A 20929-nucleotide genomic window follows, 5' to 3' on the forward strand; every position below is an offset into this window, starting at 1 on the left:
GCACTTCCTGAACGTGATTCTCGGGTATATCTAAGAAGACACCCTCAGGAGTACAATATATGACACACCTCATTTTGCACAATAAATCTCTCCCAAGTAGATTAGTCGGAGCCGATGCAGCTAGCAAAAAGGAATGCTTGGTCTGCAAAGGCCCTATCGTAATCTCCTCTGGTCTACTTAAAGGGTAGTGTTGCACTACTCCTGTTACCCCCATTGCTGAAATTGTTTTACCCATTGTTTTCATACCTACCGTTGAATTTAACACTGACCTGGCCGCCCCTGTATCTACAAGGAAAGGTAGTGATCTACCAGCTACATCAACTGTAACCTCGGGTTCATTTCCAAGGCTAGCAATCAACTTCACTGGCTGCAAACTACAGGTGTGGCCTAACCCCTATTGTATGTTGTGACCCTCTCGCAGCGCGCTGGCAGCTACAATCTGTGAGGGGGGTAGCTGAGAATTTCCAGAGGTCTGCCAGTCCCTCCTAGGTGGGTACCTCCTTGTTTCCCCTGCATGTGGCTCGTAATTCCTCCTATGCGGACCCTGATCCCAATTACGTGTGTTATGCTGCGAGTCATGTTCTGGTCTAGGGGGTTGATATACATTGCTGTTAAAATTACAGTTCCGTGCGTAATGTCCTCCTCTCTGGCACTTAAAACATTTCACTACATACGACTTACCATCAGGGGTCTGGGTTTTTGGCTGATGTGGCTTCGTTGTCAGGGCTTTGATACTTATGGTCATCAGCTTATCCCCCTGTGACTCCCTCTGCTTAATGATGTTCCGATCATGCTCGATAGCGGACTCTCTTAATGCAGCCACCGAAATACCTCTCCAGTTTGGTTGAGTGGTTTGTACCCTTGTTCTCAACGTTTCTTTTAAACCGTCCATTAATACGGACACAGCTACCTCTCTATGGTGTACATTTTCCTTAATGTCCTCTACCCCAGTGTATCTAGCCATTTCCTGCAGTGCTCGATGGAAATATTCAGAAGCAGCTTCACCTTCTTTTTGTCTAATGGAGAAGATTTTATTCCACTTGACAACAGTTGGGAAATATACTCCTAATTGCAGATTGATCTGTCGTACATTCTCCTGAGTGTATTCATCAGTGAGAGGTACCTCTGCGTCTAATTTACAGTCAGCAATGAATTTCACAGGGTCAATATTAGAGGGCAAACATGCCCGTAGCACTGTCCGCCAATCTTTGTTTGTGGGTTCGGTGGCGTTACCTAGTTCTCTAATAAACCTCTGACATGCGGCTAGATCCTTTCTGGGATCGGGAAATTCAGACATAATTGTCCTCAATTCTGTCCGGGACCAGGGACAATGCATAGCAATGTTCCTGACGGGAGTGATTCCCTGAGAGTCAGTCTTCCCATTGGGGACTGCGATCACCCTGACAGGATTTAGTTCAATTACATCGTTCTGGGTTTCTTCTACAATGTGAGGTGCAATTGTCTCTGCATAATGTACTGTACCGTACTTACCTGTGGACACGACCTCACCTGTCCCTCCGCTAGGGGCCTTTGCTACTGCTCTTACTGGTTGGGCCGTGCCCACTTGTGTGTCTTGTATGGTGGCTGCCAGAGAGAGTGCCGATATCGTGCTGGGCTCATCTTCTTGGTCGCAGTCCTGAGGGAAGTTTAAGATGGGATACAACTTGCACGGGTTGCAAGGAAAATCAGGCGATCCTCATTGTTCCGGACTGGCCAAGGAGGGCTTGGTATCCAGATCTTCTAGAATTACTCATAGAAGATCCCTGGCCTCTTCCTCTACGAGAGGACCTGTTACAGCAAGGACCGTGCATGTATCAAGACTTACCGCGGCTGCGTTTGATGGCATGGCGGTTGAACGCCAAATCCTAGCCCGGAAGGGTATTCCCAGTGAAGTCATTCCCACACTACTTCAGGCTAGAAAAGAGGTAACGGCGAAGCATTACCACTGTATTTGGAGAAAATATGTGTTTTGGTGTGAATCCAAGAAGGCTCCTACGGAAGAATTTCAGCTGGGGCGTTTACCTCATTTTTTGCAAGCAGGTGTGGATGAGGGTCTTAAGTTAGGCTCCATTAAAGTACAAATTTCGGCCTTATCTATTTTCTTTCAGAAAGAATTGGCCTCCCTTTAAGAAGTTCAGACCTTCGTGAAGGGCGTGCTGCACATCCAACCTCCCTTTGTGCCCCCAGTGGCACCATGGGATCTTAATGTAGTGTTGCAGTTCCTGCGATCTCATTGGTTTGAACCTTTGCGTAAGGTTGAGTTGAAATTCCTTACTTAGAAAGTAGTCATGCTGTTGGCCTTGGCATCTGCAAGGCGGGTGTCTGACTTGGCGGCTTTGTCTCACAAAAGCCCCTATTTAATCTTCCATGCAGATAGAGCGGAGTTGAGAACTCGTCAGCAATTTCTGCCAAAAGTGGTTTCATCGTTTCCCGTAAACCAGCCTATTGTGGTGCCAGTGGCTACTGACGCCTTGGTGGAATCGAAGTCTCTCGATGTGGTCATAGCTTTGAAAATCTATGTCGGCAGAACAGCTCAGATTAGGAAAACAGAGGCTCTGTTTGTTGTGTGGGCTCCCAACAAGATTGGGGCTCTTGCTTCCAAGCAGACTATTGCACGCTGGATCTGTAATACGATTCAGCAGGCTCATTCTACGACAGGATTGCCATTACCGAAATCGGTGAAGGCCCTTTCTACCAGAAAGGTGGGCTCATCCTGGGCGGCTGCCTGAGGGGTCTCGGCATAACCGCTTTGCCGAGCTGCTACTTGGTCGGGATCAAACACCTTTGCGAAGTTTTACAAGTTTGATACCCTGGCTGAGGAGGACCTCTTGTTTGGTCAATCGGTGCTGCAGAGTCATCCGCACTCTCCCGCTCGTTCTACAGCTTTGGTATAAACCCCATGGTTCTTGAAGCATCCCCAGCATCCTCTAGGACGTATGAGAAAATAGGATTTTAATACCTACCGGTAAATCCTTTTCTCTTAGTCCGTAGAGGATGCTGGGCGCCCGTCCCTGTGCGGACACTATCTGCAGTACTTGTTTAATAGTTATTGCTTGTGTTACACAAAGGTTGTGTTTCAGTTATGGTCAGCCTGTTGCTGATTTTGTTCATGCCGTTGACTGGACTTTTTGCTAATGCCATGTTGTACGGCGTGTTTGTGGTGTGAGCTGGGGTGTATCTCACCCTTAGTTTAACAATAAATCCTTTTCCTCGAAATGTCCGTCTCCCTGGGCACAGTTCCTATAACTGAAATCTGGAGGAGGGGCATAGAGGCAGGAGCCAGTTCACACCCATTTAAAGTCTTAAAGTGCCCATGTCTCCTGCAGATCCCGTCTATACCCCATGGTTCTTGAAGCATCCCCAGCATCCTCTATGGACTAAGAGTAAAGGATTTACCGGTAGGTATTAAAATCCTATTATTCTCCTAATACTGGCAGTCTGGGACTATCAGTTACTAGGCCTTACTGCAGTGTGAATCGCTGAACTTATCCAATTAAACTTGAAAGAAAATCTGTTCTTGCTTTAACTGCCTGGAACACTTTGCAGATAACTTGCTTTCAATTTCCTGGAGCTACCCAAATTATGTATATACAGTCTAATATTACAATTTATAACCCTAAATATTAATATACTGTAGGCGGGTGAGCTCAGATGTGATATTCATGAATGAATGAAGTGATGAAGCTATTGAAAAGGTTATTTTGTTTTCTGTCTTCAGAAAAAAGAGAAATTAATTCTAGGCAGCTGTCATTATCCTGATCTGATAAGATATAGTATATATATATATATATATATATATATATATATACAAACAAAGAACCCAGCACTCACCAAAGTAAACTCACTTATCCTCAACAATTCAATAAATAAATGATGGGGGTTTAGTTAGTGGATTGGCCAATGCACGGAAGCCTGCATACCGATTTTCAAGGTACCCCACCTTCATGCAGGTCCTACACTATCACAGTCTTAAAACCTGACTACTTCACTGCTGTTACATTTACAGAAAATCGGTATGCAGGCTTCCGTGCATTGGCCAATCCACTAACTAAACCCCCATCATTTATTTATTGAATTGTTGAGGATAAGTGAGTTTACTTTGGTGAGTGCTGGGTTCTTTGTTTGTATTTATTAGAGCGATGTGGTCATGGGCTACATGCACCCCGCCCTGTGAGTGGTAAGTACAGCTGTGTACCCTGCTTTTGTGGTGGAGAGTGCTGTGTTACATGCACCCCACCCTGTGAGTGGTAAGTGCATAGCTGTGCCCCGCTTCTGGTGTGGTGAGTGCTGTGGTTTTTTCTCTGTGTGTATACGATGGGGTTAATCTATGGTTAGCTCTTATTAACCGTAGCCACTAGCTTTCTCATGCACCCCTGTGTGGACTTTATTATCCTGAACCTGTCTCAGCTGTTCCTTAGCAATCATCTTTGAGCCAGTGCAAAAGGTGACTAGTGTGCCTTTAAAAGCCATAAAGGTGTGGCAGGTACACATTAAATCTAGCAGGCAGATGATGTGTGTAACAGCAGTGAAGTAGTCAGGTTTTAAGACTGTGATAGTGTAGGACCTGCATGAAGGTGGGGTACCTTGAAAATCGGTATGCAGGCTTCCGTGCATTGGCCAATCCATGAACTAAACCCCCATCATTTATTTATTGAATTGTTGAGGATAAGTGAGTTTACTTTGGTGAGTGCTGGGTTCTTTGTTTGTATTTATTAGAGCGATGTGGTCATGGGCTACATGCACCCCGCCCTGTGAGTGGTAAGTACAGCTGTGTACCCCGCTTTTGTGGTGGAGAGTGCTGTGTTACATGCACCCCACCCTGTGAGTGGTAAGTGCATAGCTGTGCCCCGCTTCTGGTGTGGTGAGTGCTGTGGTTTTTTCTCTGTGTGTGTGTGTGTATATATATATATATATATATATATATATATTTACAGAATGTATGTCACCGTGAAGCCGGCTTACGCATCTCATCTCCCCACATTAAGGTCTAGAGTATTTATTTATTAAACAGATTTTAATGGAAAATTATCAGAAAACTACTGTTTTTGTAGGATTTCTAGATTAATCAAGTGTCACAAATGTCGCAGGTATGGTGATGGTGCTGACCGTACTAATATCCTGAGCAGAAGTGTGGAGCCTAATATATCGGTGGTTTTTAACAGGGACCCCTGCAAGGGGTTTTGGGCTTTGATAAACCCGATACGCAGGTGACGGCCCTCTGAATGGGTTCTTTGTACAGGGCTTTGGACGTACTGGAGGGTAGTTAACAGTAACAGGTCAGAACCAAATTGGCAAGGCAGTACCAGGGGATGGGAAGAATCAGGTCTGAAGAATAGCCAAAGTTGGAACCAGCAGATCCTTAGGAACAGTACAAGGAGAATTGTCAGGTGGGCCAGATAAGAAAGAACACTGGGAATACACTGGGAGTTTCTAGAATTATTTTTCCTTTTACTCTATTTCAGATCTTTAGCCAAGCAGATACACCCATTAAGCGATGGATTCTTGAATTTGCATCTCGAAGGAAGGAAGCTGAAGTGCGACGAGGAGTCATTCGAAATAACAGTCTGTGGGACAGACTACTCTTTAATAAAGTGCAGGTACTGTTGTAAATGTTGCTATTCAAAGGTTTTTGGGTACACATTATTTTTTGTCTTCCTACCTCCATTTCTGTCACCTATTTTAGTTAATTGATTTATGGTTATTTCAGGGGGATGTAGATATATTGCCGGCAGTCAGGATACCGGTGCTGGAATCCCGCCCTCTGACAATGCCGCCAGCTAGAATCCTGGCTAACAGTGTCTATTCGCACTCCATAGAGTAGGAATAGAGCTTTGTTGCGCTCACCCCCATGCCGGCATTCTGGCAGCCGGGATCCCAGCGTCGGTATGCTGACCGCCGGGATCCAATACCCAGCGAATTTCAGGTCATTAAATGATGGTAGTTTCTGTAAATTCTTACAGTTTAACTTTCCATCCAAATCCATCCAGCAGAAGGCCCAGAACGGGACCCTGTGTCAAAGTTCTGTCTGGCATACCCCAACAGGAGGTCCGACTAGGACCTCAATCCTTTAATATGTCTTCTTGGACCCAGTGTTATCACTCTGTCAAGTTTTCATACAAATTCACCCAGTGGAAGGCCCAGAGCCCTTCTGCTCCACGGGAGGTTTCTGTCCTCCCTGAGCTTGCCTTAGGACACCTGCATTACAGTTTGACTACTACACAAATCCCTAACTACACAAATCCCCTAAGTACAAAATGTGGTCGAAGACGCAGTATTGGATCAACTGCATGAATATTGTGGGCTAGGTTCGAATTACACTCCTGCAGCCTTACCCTTGTCTCCCCCCCCCCCCCCCCCCCCCCAGCAGTGGCGGTTCTTGCCACGGGTAAGCGGTACTTTTGCCCGGGGCGCCGCCTTCCGGAGGGCGCCGCACTAGGGCAAGATCCGCCACTGTGCCCCCCGCAGTGCCCTGCTGTGCCCCCCCGCTTTGAAGGGAACCAGACGCGTAGCGTCTAGTTTCCCTTCATGGAGAGGACCTTAGTTGTGCGGTGCGCGATGACGTCATCGCGCACCGCACAGCAAAGGTCCTCTCCATGAAGGGAAACTAGACGCTACGGTCTAGTTTCCCTTCGTGTAGAGGACCTTTGCTGTGCGATGCGCGATGACGTCATCGCGCACCGCACAGCATAGTGGCACAGACACTAGGGGTCATAATTGACCTCTAGTGTCTATGCTGTTCTATGGGAGAGACGTAATAACGTCTCTCCCATAGATCAAAGAGAAGAGAGAGGGGAGAAGAGCGGTGCCGCCGGCGGAGGGGGTCTGGATCAGGAACGGGGATGGTAAGTATTATTTTTATTTATTTATTTATTTTCCTGCAGCGTCGTGACCACGCCCCCAATTGAAGCCACGCCCCCACATTTTGCCCGGGGCGCCACAAGTCTTAGAACCGGCCCTGCCCCTAATCGTAACACCCCCCCCCCCCCCCCCCCGCAGCTTAAACCTAACTTCCCACTCCCCTTGCTGCTTACCTCTCCAGCAGGCCAGCGTCTTATCGCCGGGATTCCAGGATGCCGGCTTCGGCATTCCGACTAGTGTCGGTATTCTGACTACCGGGATCCCAACTTCCGGGATCCTCACCAGATCCCGAATATTGGACGTCTAAGTGGTCCTCTGGTTACTAAGAGCCATTAAAGCTTCCAATTTTGTATAGCTCTCTTCATCGCCACCCTCAAAACGCCAACAGCATGTCAATCATTTTAAGACACTGTGATTGGCATCACAGGAATAGATCTGCACATTCGCAGTGTGGCTTCTGCACTGATCAAAAAACATCTGTTACTGTATTTACTGTAAATAGCAAATTACGTAAATCCCTGAATCAGGCCACATGTCCTGTGACCTGTTTTATAGTCGGCTCGTGTACTTGTACGTAGGTCCATTTTTCCAAAAGATTTATGACCTGTACACAAGCAACCGGCAGCAGTAAGCATACAGTAAGCCATGTAGCTTATAAAGCTGCCATCTCAGTGTTCTCCGTGGTCCCACCAATGCACTTAAGATGCTGCTTCTCCTGCTCACAATTTGCCTGACTAAGGGGGTAATTCAGACCTGATCGTAGCAGCAAGTTTGTTAGCAGTTGGGCAAACCATGTACACTGCAGGTGGGGCAGATATAACATTTGCAGAGAGAGTTAGATTTGGGTGGGTTATATTGTTTCTCTTACATCCTAGAGGATACTGGGATCCATTTAGTACCATGGGGTATAGACGGGTCCACTAGGAGCCTTGGGCACTTTAAGAATTTGATAGTGTGGGCTGGCTCCTCCCTCTATGCCCCTCCTACCAGACTCAGTTTAGAAAATGTGCCCGGTGGAGCCGGTCACGCTTTGAGAAGCTCCTGAAGAGTTTTCTGCATTTATTTTCTGTTTGTTATTTTCAGGCAGGTCTGGTTGGCACCAGTCTACCTGCTTCGTGGGACTTAGGGGGAGGAAGGCCCGACCTCCTATAGGGTTAATGGTCCCATTCCCCGCTGACAGGACATTGAGCTCCTGAGGTAACCATTCGCAAGCCCCACCACAGTGAGCATACATTCCGGCAGCACACCGCCACCCCTAACAGAGCCAGAAGAAAGAAGAGTGGTGAGTGTTATGCCGGCGTCCCGGTTAGCGGGTCGCTGGCTATTATGGCGGCATGAGGGTATGGAGCGCAGCGCTGAGGAGCAGGTTGCGTCTCCAGGCTCAGATCAGCGCAGGCTGTACCGCTATGAGGGATGAGCTGAGTCATCCTATACAGTACCCACACTGGCAAATACGCTTACAGGGGCTATTTCCCACTGTTTAAGCATCTAAAACACCTCAGCCAGTTTAAAATAAAACCGGGAAAACTGCGCACCATTAAGGGGGCGGGGCTTCACTATGAGCGGCTCCAGCGGCTCACCAGCGCCATTTTCCCTCTGCAGTTCTACACAGACAGACTAGCAGGGAAGCGCAGCTTCTCCAGAAGGACTCCAGCTTACCTCAGCAGTACCAAGGGAACATAGTAAGGGGGTGAGCGTTATTAGAGTACTAAGCCCCTATCAGGGTACTTAATCTGTGACCCAGCTAAGCTTGGCATTAGCACTAAGGGCGTGGTGTGGCTGGCTCCTATATACTCTGTGTCTCCCTGGAAGGGCTCTGTGTTAACTGTGTTTTAACCGTGTGTGTGTGTGTGTGTGTGTGTGTGTGTGTGTGCTCTTCACATTTACAATGTCAGGCAAGGAGTGTGTTTCATGCACGGCTGAGTGTCTTTCTTCCTCAGGGGGATCACTACAGTGTTCTCAGGCTAGTGGGTCCGAACCAGCATGGTTGGATTCCCTTAAAGGGATGATCTCACATTTTTCGAATAAATTATCCCATAATGAAAGAGAGATGCATTACTTAGGGCAGTCTGTGGATGACCTGATGAGTAGAGATTCAGTTCCCATACCGGCGTCTCAGACCCCTACCATTTGTCCGCAAAAGCGTACACTGGCCCAGATCCTGCAGGCTGACACTGATGACGTATCAGATGCGGAGGAGGGTGAGGTGGACTCAGGAGAGGGGGATGCAGCTCTGTCACAAGGAATACATGCACTGATAGAAGCTACTAGAGATGTCCTGCACATTCCTGATAATGTGACAGAGGAGGATGAGATGTCTTATTTTAATGTAAAAAAGAAATCCTCTGCTACTTTTCCTGCATCGAAAGAGTTGAATTCCCTGTTTGAAGAGACTTGGGTTAATCCTGATAAGAAATTTCAGATCCCTAAAAGGTTACTCACATCCTTCCCTTTTCCTCAGGATGATAGGAAGAAATGGGAAAATCCACCGATTGTTGACGCATCGGTGTCTAGGTTATCAAGTAAGATATTACCTGTCCTTGGGGCAGACTCCTTAAAGGACACGGCTGACCGCAAGATTGAGACCACTCTCAAATCTGTATATACAGCTGCGGGGGTGCCCAAAGACCCACTATTGCTTGTGCATGGATCACTAGGGCCATTGCAAAATGGTCAGGAAATCTAATTGAGGGATTAGATTCCTTATCCAGGGGGGTAGATAGTTTTACTCCTACAGCATATACAGGACTCTGCAAATTTTATGGTGGAGGCCATAAAAGAAATAGGCTTGCTCAATGCACGCACCACTGCCATGGCAGTGTCAGCATGCAGGGGCTTGTGGCTACACCAGTGGACTGCAAGTGCGGATTCCAGGAAGGGCATGGAAAGCCTACCGTTCACAGGTGAGGCCCTATTTGGAGATGAACTGGATATGTGGATATCCAAGGTTACAGCGGGTAAGTCTACATATCTTCCTTCCGCAGCCCCCCCCCCCAGTTAGGAAGACCTACTCGGCTCCAACTTTGCAGTCCTTTCAGACAGCCAAATTTGAAAATAAAACAAGAGGTTCTTCTACAGCCTCCAGAGGCAATAGAGGTAAACCCATAAAACCAGCAACTGCAGGTTCACAGGAACAGAACTCAGGTTCCATTTCCTCAAAGTCTTCAGCATGACGGTGGAAGACAGGCAGGTGGGAGCCTGATTAAGCAATTTCAGTCACATATGGACGACATCATGCCAGGATCCCTGGGTCAAAGATCTTATCACCCAGGGGTACAGGCTGGAGTTTCAGGATCTCACAGATTCTTCAAATCAGGCTTACCAGCTTCTCAGGAAGCAAGTATGACTTTACAGTAAGCAATTCAAAAACTAGTACAGACTCAGGTCATTGTTCCAGATCCACCTCATCTGCGCAACAAAGGTTATTATTCCAACCTGACGGCCGTAACATACATGAACAGACAGGGCTGAATGAAGAGCAGAGCAGCAGTGTCAGAGGTGACAAGGATTCTCCTCTGGGCAGAAAGACATGCTGTGGCGTTGTCGGCAATCTTCATTCCGGGAGTGGACAACTGGGAAGCAGACTTCCTAAGCAGACACGAGCTCCACCTTCACCCGGAGGTGTTCGGGTGCTTGACACGTTGGTGGGGGGTTCCTCAAATCAACATGATGGCCTCTCGTCTCAACAAAAAGCTCCAGCGGTGTTGTTCCAGGTCGAGAGACTCGCAGACTGTGCCGGTTGACGCTCTGGTGACTCCATGGGTTTACCAGATGGTGTATGTGTTTCCACCACTTCCATTGATCCCAATAATTCTCAAAAGAATAAAAAGAAAAAAGATTCAAGCAATACTCATTGCTCCGGACTGGCCAAGAAGGACCTGGTACGCGGATCTACTGGAGATACTCTTAGAGGACCCGTGGCCTCTTCCTCTTCACGAGGATCTTCTGCAACAAGGGTCGTTTGTCTATCAAGACTTACCACAGCTACGTTTGACGGCATGGAAGTTGAGCGTCAAATTCTAGCCCAGAAAGGGATGCCGGACAGGGTTATTCCAACTTTGATCCAAGCCAGGAAGTGGGTAACGTCTAAACATTACCACGGTATTTGGAAAAAATACGTCTCTTGGTGTGGAAAAGGAAATTTCCTGTGGTGGAATTTCAACTGGGACGTTTTCTCCTTTTTCTGCAGTCAGGGGTGGACGTGGGCCTACGCTTGGCCTCCATAAAAGTCCAGATTTCGGCCTTGTCCATTTTCTTCCAGAAACAATTTGCTTCCCTCCCGGAGGTTCAGACGTTCTTGAAGGGTATTCTGCACATCCAACCGCCCTTTGTGCCTCCCACGGCACCTTGGGATCTCAACGTGGTGTTGCAGTTTCTATAATCAGAATGGTTTGAGCCTTTACACGAGGTTGACGTGAAGTTTCTTACCTGGAAAACCGTCACACTGTTGGCCTTAGCTTCAGCAAGGCGTGTGTCGGAACTGGGGGTGTTGTCTCACAAAAGCCCCTATTTGATTTTTCATGAAGAAAGAGCTGACCTCAGAACTCGTCAGCAATTTCTTCCTAATGTGGTGTATGCATCTCATATCAACCAATCTATTGTGGTTCCGGTGGTTACCGACACCTCTGCTACTTGGATGTTGTGAGGGCTTTGAAGATCTACTGTACGTGAAGCGGACAGCTCGTCACAGAAAATCAGACTCACTGTTTGTTTTCTATGATCCCAAGGAAATTGGGTGTCCTGCATCAAAGCAGTCTAATGTTCACTGGATCAGGCTTACTATCCAGCATGCTTATTCTACGGCAGGTTTGCTGGTTCCAAAATCTATACAGGCCCACTCTACTAGGTCGGTGGGTTCTTCCTGGGTGGCTGCCCGAGGTGTCTCGGCTTTACAGCTCTGCCGAGCAGCTACTTTGTCAGGATCGAACACGTTCAATACTCTGGCCTCTGAAGACTTTCAGTTTGGTCAATCAGTTCTGCAGGAACCTCAGCACTCTCCCACCCGGTTTGGGAGCTTTGGTACATCCCCATTGTACTAAATAAACCCCAGAATCCTCTAGGACGTAAGAGAAAATAGGGTTTTAATTACCTACCAGTAAATCCTTTTCTCGTAGTCCGTAGAGGATACTGGGCGCCCACCCAGTGCTTCGTGTTTCCTGCACTGTTACTTGTTAAGTACTGTTGTTGGTTCAGCTGTTGCTGTTCCTCATCAAGTTTGGTTAGCATGGCTTTCCCCTTGTTTTGTGTGTGCTGGTTCGAATCTCACCACTGTCCTTTAAATCCTTCTCTCAAGGTATGTCCGTCTCCTTGGGCACAATTTCCTAGAATGAGTCTGGTAGGAGGGGCATAGAGGGAGGAGCCAGCTCACACTATCAAATTCTTAAAGTGCCCAAGGCTCCTAGTGGACCCGTCTATACCCTATGGTACTAAATGGACCCCAGTATCCTCTACGGACTGCGAGAAAAAGATTTACTGGTATGTAATTAAAATCCTATTTTCTGTGAGTAAATACTGGCTGCTTTATTTTTACACTGCATTTTAGATTTCAGTTTGAACACAGCCCACCCAAATCTGTTATATCTGCCCCCTCTCCCCTCCCTGCAGTGCACATGGGTGGTCATTCCGAGTTGATCGCAGCCAGCAACTTTTTGCTGCTGCTGCGATCAACTAGTCCACGCCTATGGGGGAGTGTATTTTAGCTTAGCAGGGCTGCGATCGCTTGTGCAGCTCTGCTAAGCTAAAATAATTTCAAGCAAAAGTAGACTAGCCCTGGACATACTTACCCTGTGCGACGATCTCTGCGATGCTGGAGCCGGCTTTGACGTCAGACATCCACCCCCCGTTCTGTTGGACACGCCTGCGTTTTCTTCTCCACTCCCCGAAAACGGTCTCCAACGGTCCTGATCCGCCCAGGTACTCCTTCTTTCTGTCAATCTTCTTTGCGGTCGGCTCTGCGACCGCTTCCTTCGTAGGACGCAACGTAACCCGGTGACCCCCCGATGCCGGGCAACGTCGCGCACGCACACTGCGGACGCCGCGCATGCGCATTCTGGACCCATTCGCACTGCAGCGACAAACCGCTGCGTGCAAACGGGTCGGAATGACCCCCATGGTTTTGCCCAACTGCTAACAAATTTGCTGCTACGATCAGGTCTGAATTACCCTCTAAATCAGGGATGGGGAACCTTTGGCCCTCCAGCTGTTGTTGAACTACACATCCCAGCATGCCCTGCAACAGTTTTAGCATGGCCAAATAGTAAAACTGTAGCAAGGCATGCTGGTATGTGTAGTTCAACAACAGCTAGAGGGCCGAAGGGTCCCCATCCCTGCTCTAAATCAATATACAGTATTGCTAATGTTAAACTAGTCTGAAAATAAATTGCAGTTTTCTAGGTTATTAAATTGTCATTTGTTGCTAAAGCCTTATAAATAATTTAAGCAGCAGAGACTTTGCCCTTTATTCCCTGCCCTCTTAGCCAGTCGGTTAATCAATAAATAATTAGAAAATGTACGGTGTGTCACCAGTCTTGATCCCTCGGAATGAAGGCAGCTTATTAAGAATGAAGACTGCATATTAAATGTAAATCTATAATGCAACATTCAGGCAGAACTGTACTGAACTAGATTTTCTCCAGTTATGTTAGGATACTACCAAGATAATGCTGTAATTCTTGGTGCAAAGGTTAGCTGGACAACCACAGTCCAAATTGTAAATATTGCAGATTTCTTTGGTTCAAGAAAGATAACTTTCTAATTGGTCAATGGTAGCAGATGTCTGGAGAATTGATACTTTTATGAGGTATATTAGGCACAAAAAATATAATTTCTTACCACCGCATATTGCAGTAATAGTAAATCATGCTTGAAATCATCATGTTTTCAGGGGTTTTACCTCATTTTCATATGTACTAACCCCCAGCCGCCAGGTTATCGACGCTGAGGGTATCTCCATCTTTTTATGGCAATACCTTATAGAAGCCTATGGACTTGTAACTGCCACCTCCGCCGCCCCGCGCCACTCACGACGACCTCCCCCCGGCATACTTACGTCCTTTAAGCCTCCATTATGCTGGAGTGGCCCCCCTCCTCCTTCTCCCCTGCAGCACAGCCATTTGTCCTTCCGGCTCCAGGAGAAAGGAGGAGGAGCCCGGGGACTCCCTGCAAATGTCACCTCCCAGCAAGCATCGATACGGTGGGCAGCAATTTATTTTAATACATCCCGCTGTGGCGCTTGTGCCATTTTCTTGGCTAATTTCCCTACTGCACTTGTACACATCACACCACAGCCGTTATCCCAAAGACACAGCTGAGAGGTAAGTTTATAAAATGCGGGGAGGATATATACGCCCATGATAGGTATGCCAGTGTCTTTCTCACGTCAAAGCCTGAAACACTGCTACATTTTGTATGAAGTCATTTTTCTGTTTTACATGGGACACACTATTAGCTTTTCATTGGAGCATGTGTGGTGACATCCCACTACACACCTCTCCACATTCACCATCTTCCCCGAAAGCATAGGAACTGGGCCTGAACTCGTTTGCACGATACTTCAGTGGTGCGTGGACTGCGCATATGCAGAGTGGGTCCTTTGCTGTCACTCTCAGTGTTCCTGAGCCACAGCATGATTGGCATGCTGCGGCCTATTGGGAGGCAGAGTGGGGGCGGCATAGGGGACCATTCTACAAATTGGTAGTGTACTGCCCCCATTTTGTAGACATGCAAGGCAACACAGATTTGCTGGCCTGCAAACCTGAATAGCCCGGCCATCCTGAGTAACCTGGTGGTTACTCAGATGGAAGATGTTCACACAAGTGATCCGATGCTGCAGGTATGGACGCAGCAGCGGATCACAGAAGCTGTTAGGAGGGGTATGGGTCGTTGGGTCGACATTCATTAGGTCGACCATGGAAGGTCAACATGCATTAGGTCAACAGGGGCAATATGTCGACATGGTCATTAGGTCAACATGGTCATTAGGTCAACATGTACTAGGTCGACAGGTCAAAAGGTTGACATGGGTTTTCGGACTTTTGTTGGTGTCGTTTTCTTCGTAAAGTGACGGGGAACCCCAATTAGTGCACCATGTCCCCTCGCACGGCTCGCTTCGTTCGCCATGCTTCGGGCAGGTTACCGTTCCCAATTGTAGTCCACGTGGATCGACAAGTATGAAAAAGTCCCAAAAATTAAAGAAATGTTTTGAAAAACTCCTGTCGACCTTTTGACCTGTCGACCTAGCACATGTCAACCTAATGACTGTCGAACTAAGCTGTGTCGACCTAATGACCGTATCCCATCAGGAGGCGCCTATTACACAAGACCCCTGCTGCAGCATTAGGATATTATCCCTGCTGCAGCGTGATTCGGACTTGCAGACATCTCTCCTAGAAGAGGAGTTGCGCTGGTGAAAGTGTTTTGCAGTGCACGTCCATTGCATACTTGCCTCCTATTGAATAAGCGTGTTAGGGAAATAGTACACTAAAGGATGCATGCAAGAAATGAAGGTAATAAAACCGCCCTTGCGCTTATTATGGTATGCTTCGAGGTAAGCAGCCACTGTAAATGGGGATGGTCAAACCCACAGGATACACATATACAGCAAAAGGATAGTGGCGCTAAATACAAAAACTATCCAGATACAACTATTTAAAATGTAATAATTCTGTATTTAATATAGAAAATACTTTAATAACATTGAGCATAGAAGGTTAAAAATGACCTGTCGTTCACCACAGACACCCTGCATATACGATAATATTGTAATAAAGAAATTGCCACTTGTAAAAGAAAGGCTTGAGAGTTTGTGAGGATTGGACAGAGCCAACAAATCCAATAAATTATGTATTTTCCAGTGTCCACCGATAGAGGCTGCAAATCCCTTGATTTGGGCTGGAGTCCTCAGATAACACGGTGCATATTCAGTATTGATCCTTTTGGCACTGGCGGCTTTGGGTCCGTTCCTGGACTAATGTATGTGTAATATATTGATAATATGGGTCCACTTCTCTACGATGTCGAAGTCAGGAACTGTTCTTCGCGTCACCTGTATAACTGAGGCAAAAGGACAAGGAGACCCCCAGGGGGACAAAACCCAAACACTGTATATATTGAAGGATCACCACACATGAGAACGATGACAACCATTTATTGAACGGGAAATACTAGTCACCACTGTAAATCAATTCCTGTTAGGATCAATTGCATATATTACTCATTAGCAGTACTCCAGTTCGATTAATGTCTAAAACAGCAATCATAGGTTGTTAACATGTAAGGCACAGTAACGATTTAGTCAAACAATCACATACAACAATAGACATTAAGGTATAATTACCAACTTCAAGTAGTTTAAGGCAAGAAATGATCCGGTACTAAATTTGGCACAATGTCCAGACTGTCCACAGGGTGGCACTGTGCATGAGTAAACATTCAATTCCTGTACTGTAGTTTCCATTTACTATCAGTGTCTCTGGTTAGTAAAGCCTGCACAGCAATGGTGAACTACTGAGAGAGGTACACCAGGTAAGTATTTGTAAGAAGGCATGCAGGATATATAACACCGCAACAATAGGTAAGGGTGTTAAAGGTATTTGTATCCACGGAAAGGTAAGTCAGTTAGCATCCAGTCTCGCAGTACAAACTAGTAAAGTCATAAAACAGTTCTGGCTGGCAGAGTACCCCTTGTTCCCAGGGTTCTCTACTAGTGCAAGACCCCCTCTTTAAATATTTATCTGTAGGGGTGGAGGGGCCCAATAATATCAGCCAGCTGGGGAAGTTTGTGAGTGTATACCTGCAGTGCTTTTATCTCTCTGCCTCCGCCAGGTGCTGGAAGCTGAGATCCCGCTCTCTGTCTCTCTGTGGGTGGCTGGCGGGGAAACTCAAATCTCCCTATGTACGGCTCTGACAGGCGGCTTTGCGCTGCCACCAGCCGCGTCTCTGCTTCTTGTCTCACGCGGTGGTGTTTTTACCTTTCACCGCTGCGCTCCCCATCTCTCCGGCTGTCGCTGATGTCAGCTGCATCCCTGCCTCTGGCGGCTCTCTTCAGCACTCCTCACAGCGGCTCCCGCTCTCTCTCTCCCACGTGGCGGGTCTTTCTGCTCTCTCTTACGCCACCCATCTCCTTACTCTCCTCAGCCAATCAGCGCGGCTCCCAGCTCTCTGGAAAAACGTCTGGGCTTCCCTTGGTCCCAGTGTCCCAGCCATTTCCAGGCAACAAGGTAAGGGAGTTAACCCATACAGTGTCACCTGTGGATCGTCTTCAGGAGCATTAGCTGAAATTAGGGGGAGGGGAACTATTGTGCAGCAGGGTACCCCAGACATGGGTACCACATATGCCTTATTCGCTAAAAGTGGCTGGTCTGGATGCTCAAATGTGCAGATTTTCAGTCCAAGGGTATGGTGGGAGTATACTGTCACTGGCCTAGACTGAGGGTGTTGTGAACTCGGGGATTCTTCCGATGGTTGGGAAGAGGAACCACAACTGAGCTGGAAAAGGGAGGGCTTGATATAGGTTCTCCTCATACAGGACGCTGACAGTGGAGTTTGTTGAAATATGAAAGAGCTTTATTGCAAAGGAAAACAACTTAAAGTCAAATGCAAAAGGAATAAATGAAGGGAATGTCCAGACCCACTGAAGGGTTAAGTGAGCAGTATGGGGAATGCTGGTAATTGAAGAAACTGTGGGTGATGTTTAAAAGTCACTGATAACTTGTGGAACTTATGAATGATGATAATTAGCACAGATGGTTGAAGAACTTGTGAATGGTGACAGAGACGCTAATGATGTGAGGAATTGAAGTGCAGGGGTTTCAGGCGCTGTGGATCTGTAGACCTTGTGAACGGAGACTGAGACGCTGATGATGTGAGGATTTGAAGTGCAGGGGTTTCTGACGCTGTGGATCTGTAGACCTTGTGAACGGAGACTGAGACGCTGATGATGTGAGGAATTGAAGTGCAGGGGTTTTAGACGCTGTTGGATTGTAGAACTTGAGAACGGAGACTGAGACGCTGATTACTAGGAGCACGGATGACTGGAACGTAGAGAGATTACCAGCCGCTGAATACACTGAAGCTGGAGCAGTGAACTGGCAGCTGGAAATGCCGGGGACACTGGAGTACGACTGCAGGGATCCTTGCCGGGAACGAGAGCACTGGCATCTACGTCAGGGAAAGACGATACTCAGGCACTGAAGCTCTGTCCGGCGTCTGACTTTGAATCTCCCGCCAGCGCTGGATTGGCGGAGCAGTCTGATTACGTCACCTGCCCCCCGTCCACGTGATGCCGAGTGTCATGGCGGCGCCCATGCCCCGGAGAACCGCCGGTAGCCGTGCCAACCAGACGCCGGAGCCCGTGACCCACCGAAGGCAGAGGCCGCAACACCGACCAGCAGACACGCAGGGGTAAGCACGGCGAACGCCGCCTCTGGTGTGTGACATATACCTAACACGTTTTGCTGCTAGGAATTGCAGATTTGACAAAGTAACTTTTTTGTATTTTGCGCCATCATCATTTTGCTGTACTTAAGTGTGCATGCCTGCTGCACACAGAGGAGGAAGTGGGGCAGCATTACCAGGCAGAACCTTTAAGTGCTGCGTGCAGAAAGCTGCCATAGCAGGTCTATGTATGGGGCTGTTGTTGCCAGAAGGTGTAAAGTTAACAATATTTCACTGTACTGTGAAAGTTATAGTACTGACAATGCTAAACAAGCAGCACAACAGCAGAGACATTACTGCTTGCTTAATAGCTGAATAAATAGAGCAAAGCAAAATACTGTGTCCTGGAAGTGTAATAATAATGAATAATAATTTTATTTATATAGCACTCTTTCTCCAATAGGACTCAAGGCGCTTAACATAGCATAATATAGTACAGAAACAATTAAGTTCAGAACAGTTTTTCTTAAAATACAGAAGCATGTAGATACTAAAGGGACAGTATGGAAATGCCTGAGTAAACAGGAAAGTCTTGAGTCTATTTTTGAAGGATTCTATAGTTGTGGCCTCTCGCACTGAAGTGAGTTCCATAGAGTCGGAGCCGCATGACTAAAAGCTCGACCCACAGATGAATTACGGTAGATTCTAGGTACTGATAAAAGTCCTTCATCAACAAATCGCAGTAATCGAGTGGGGCAGTATGGGTTCAGAAGCTGCTTCAGGTACCTTGTGCCCTGGTCATGTTGTGCTTTGAAACTCAGTAAGCCAATCTCGAAGACGATTCGCTATCTTACAGGCAGCCAGTGAAGGGAGTAGAGGATGGGTGTTATGTGGCTAGAAGGGGGCTGGTTGGTTAACAGCTTGGCAGCTGTGTTTTGCACCAGCTGTAAGCGATGCAATTCTTTTGCTGGGAGACCAAGGTAGAGGGCATTACAGTAGTCTAATCAAGATGATACAAACGCATGTATGACTTTTGGCAGATCATCTGAGTGAATTAAGTTCCCCGGCTATGTTCCCCGGGTTTAAGAATGAGGAGTTGATTGTGGCAGATATCTGATGTTTACGTGTCAAGCCACCATCCAGGACAACACCAAGATTCTGCACACGATCAGTGGTTTGTAATTCTGAATCCCCAAGTGTAAGTCCAGTTGGTTGGCTATGCTGCAGTCTTGTTCACTGATGTTGCGGTCCTATCATAAGGACCTATGTTTTATCAGGGTTCATTCGCAGCCATCTGTCACTCATCCGCTCCTGGAGCTCAGCTAGACAGCCATATAGGGTTGCTATTGGGTTATCAGTGCCCGGAGCAAAGGACAAGTACAGGTGTGTATCATCTGCATAGCAGCGGTAGACCAGTCCATGGCGCTTGATTATTTCACCCAGTTGGAGCATGTATACTGCAAAAAGCATGGGTGATAGTATAGAACCTTGTGGGACACCACATTGCAATGGCGTTGATGGTGATCAGTATACTCCAGACGATACTCTCTGTGACCTGCCTGTGACAAATGATTTGAACTAGCTAAGGACTGTGCCATCCGCTCCACAAAAATGTATCAGTCGCTCAATCAGGTCCATGGTATCAAATGCTGCAGAGAGATCCAGAAGGATTAAGATTGAACAGTCACACAGCAAGACTGTTTCAGTGCTATGTCTTCTCCTGAATCCTGATTGGAATGGATCATAAATATCATGGGTTGTCAGGCGGTCTTCCAGTTGATTTGCAACCACTTTCTCAATAACCTTTCCTAGAAAAGGAAGGTTTGATACCGGTCTGTAGTTGGTCATGCAGTCAGGATCTAAATTAGGTTTTTTAATAAGAGGTCTAACAATTGTTTCCTTTAGGGGTCTAAGAAAAATGCCTGTCTGCAAAGAGCATTGAACATTTTTTGCAAAGACAGGACCAATTATATCCATACAACCTATTAGAAGCTTGGTTGAGGCAGGATCCAGATCACAGGTGGTGGGACATAAAATCCGAGCAATCTCAGCAATGTCCTTTACATCCACTGGATCAAAGCTGGTCCACGAAGGCAGGTGGCTTATATTGGCAGGTTTTGTAGTTTGGCACTCCTTTGATGGCATTGTGGAGTTCCAGCCCGGATGGTGGAAATTTTATCTGCAAAGAAGTTTGCAAACTCGTTGCATCTTGCCTGGGAGAGGTTTTCATCAGTCTGTAGGCATGCTGGCTTGCAAAGCATCTCCACTGTGCGGAAAAGTTGAGCTGGCCTGTTGTTTGGTGCCGTGATCTCATTTGACAGGAACTGATTGTCGATTGATATTCTTCAGTATGCTTTATTAATTTTATTTTGTCATCCACTAGGTGTTTTTCCAGTCTACACCCCCTTTTCTTGAGCTCACTAACACTGTTGTCAAACCAGGGAGCACAACGTGTTGTTTACGAGGTCTTATACGCACAGGGGCGATAATATCACTTGCAGCCATAACATCCCTATTATAATAACGGACTAGAGAGCAGGGATCTACACAAGCACTCAGTATAGCAGAGAGATCCACATTTGCTGCAAGAGCATGGGGAGTCATACCCCTCCTTGGACAATACCTGGTCAACTCCATGGCAAAGATCTAATTTGAGGGGTTGCAACAGAGAACCAAAGGTGGTCTGACCAGATGACTG

At 47.0% G+C, this 20929-nt stretch overlaps 1 protein-coding gene across 7 annotated transcripts in view; it reads left to right on the top strand.

Moving 5' to 3' along the window:
* ACSL6 (acyl-CoA synthetase long chain family member 6) overlaps positions 1–20929 on the top strand; it is a 415322-nt gene that overhangs the window by 314233 nt on the left and 80160 nt on the right. For all 7 annotated transcript variants that reach the window (XM_063928196.1, XM_063928197.1, XM_063928198.1 and 4 more), the window contains one exon: positions 5463–5597. In XM_063928196.1, the coding sequence (XP_063784266.1) occupies positions 5463–5597 (135 nt within the window). The remainder of the gene's footprint in view (positions 1–5462; positions 5598–20929) is intronic.

The sequence above is a fragment of the Pseudophryne corroboree genome, chromosome 6 (assembly GCF_028390025.1).
Source record: "Pseudophryne corroboree isolate aPseCor3 chromosome 6, aPseCor3.hap2, whole genome shotgun sequence".
Taxonomy (NCBI): domain Eukaryota; kingdom Metazoa; phylum Chordata; class Amphibia; order Anura; family Myobatrachidae; genus Pseudophryne; species Pseudophryne corroboree.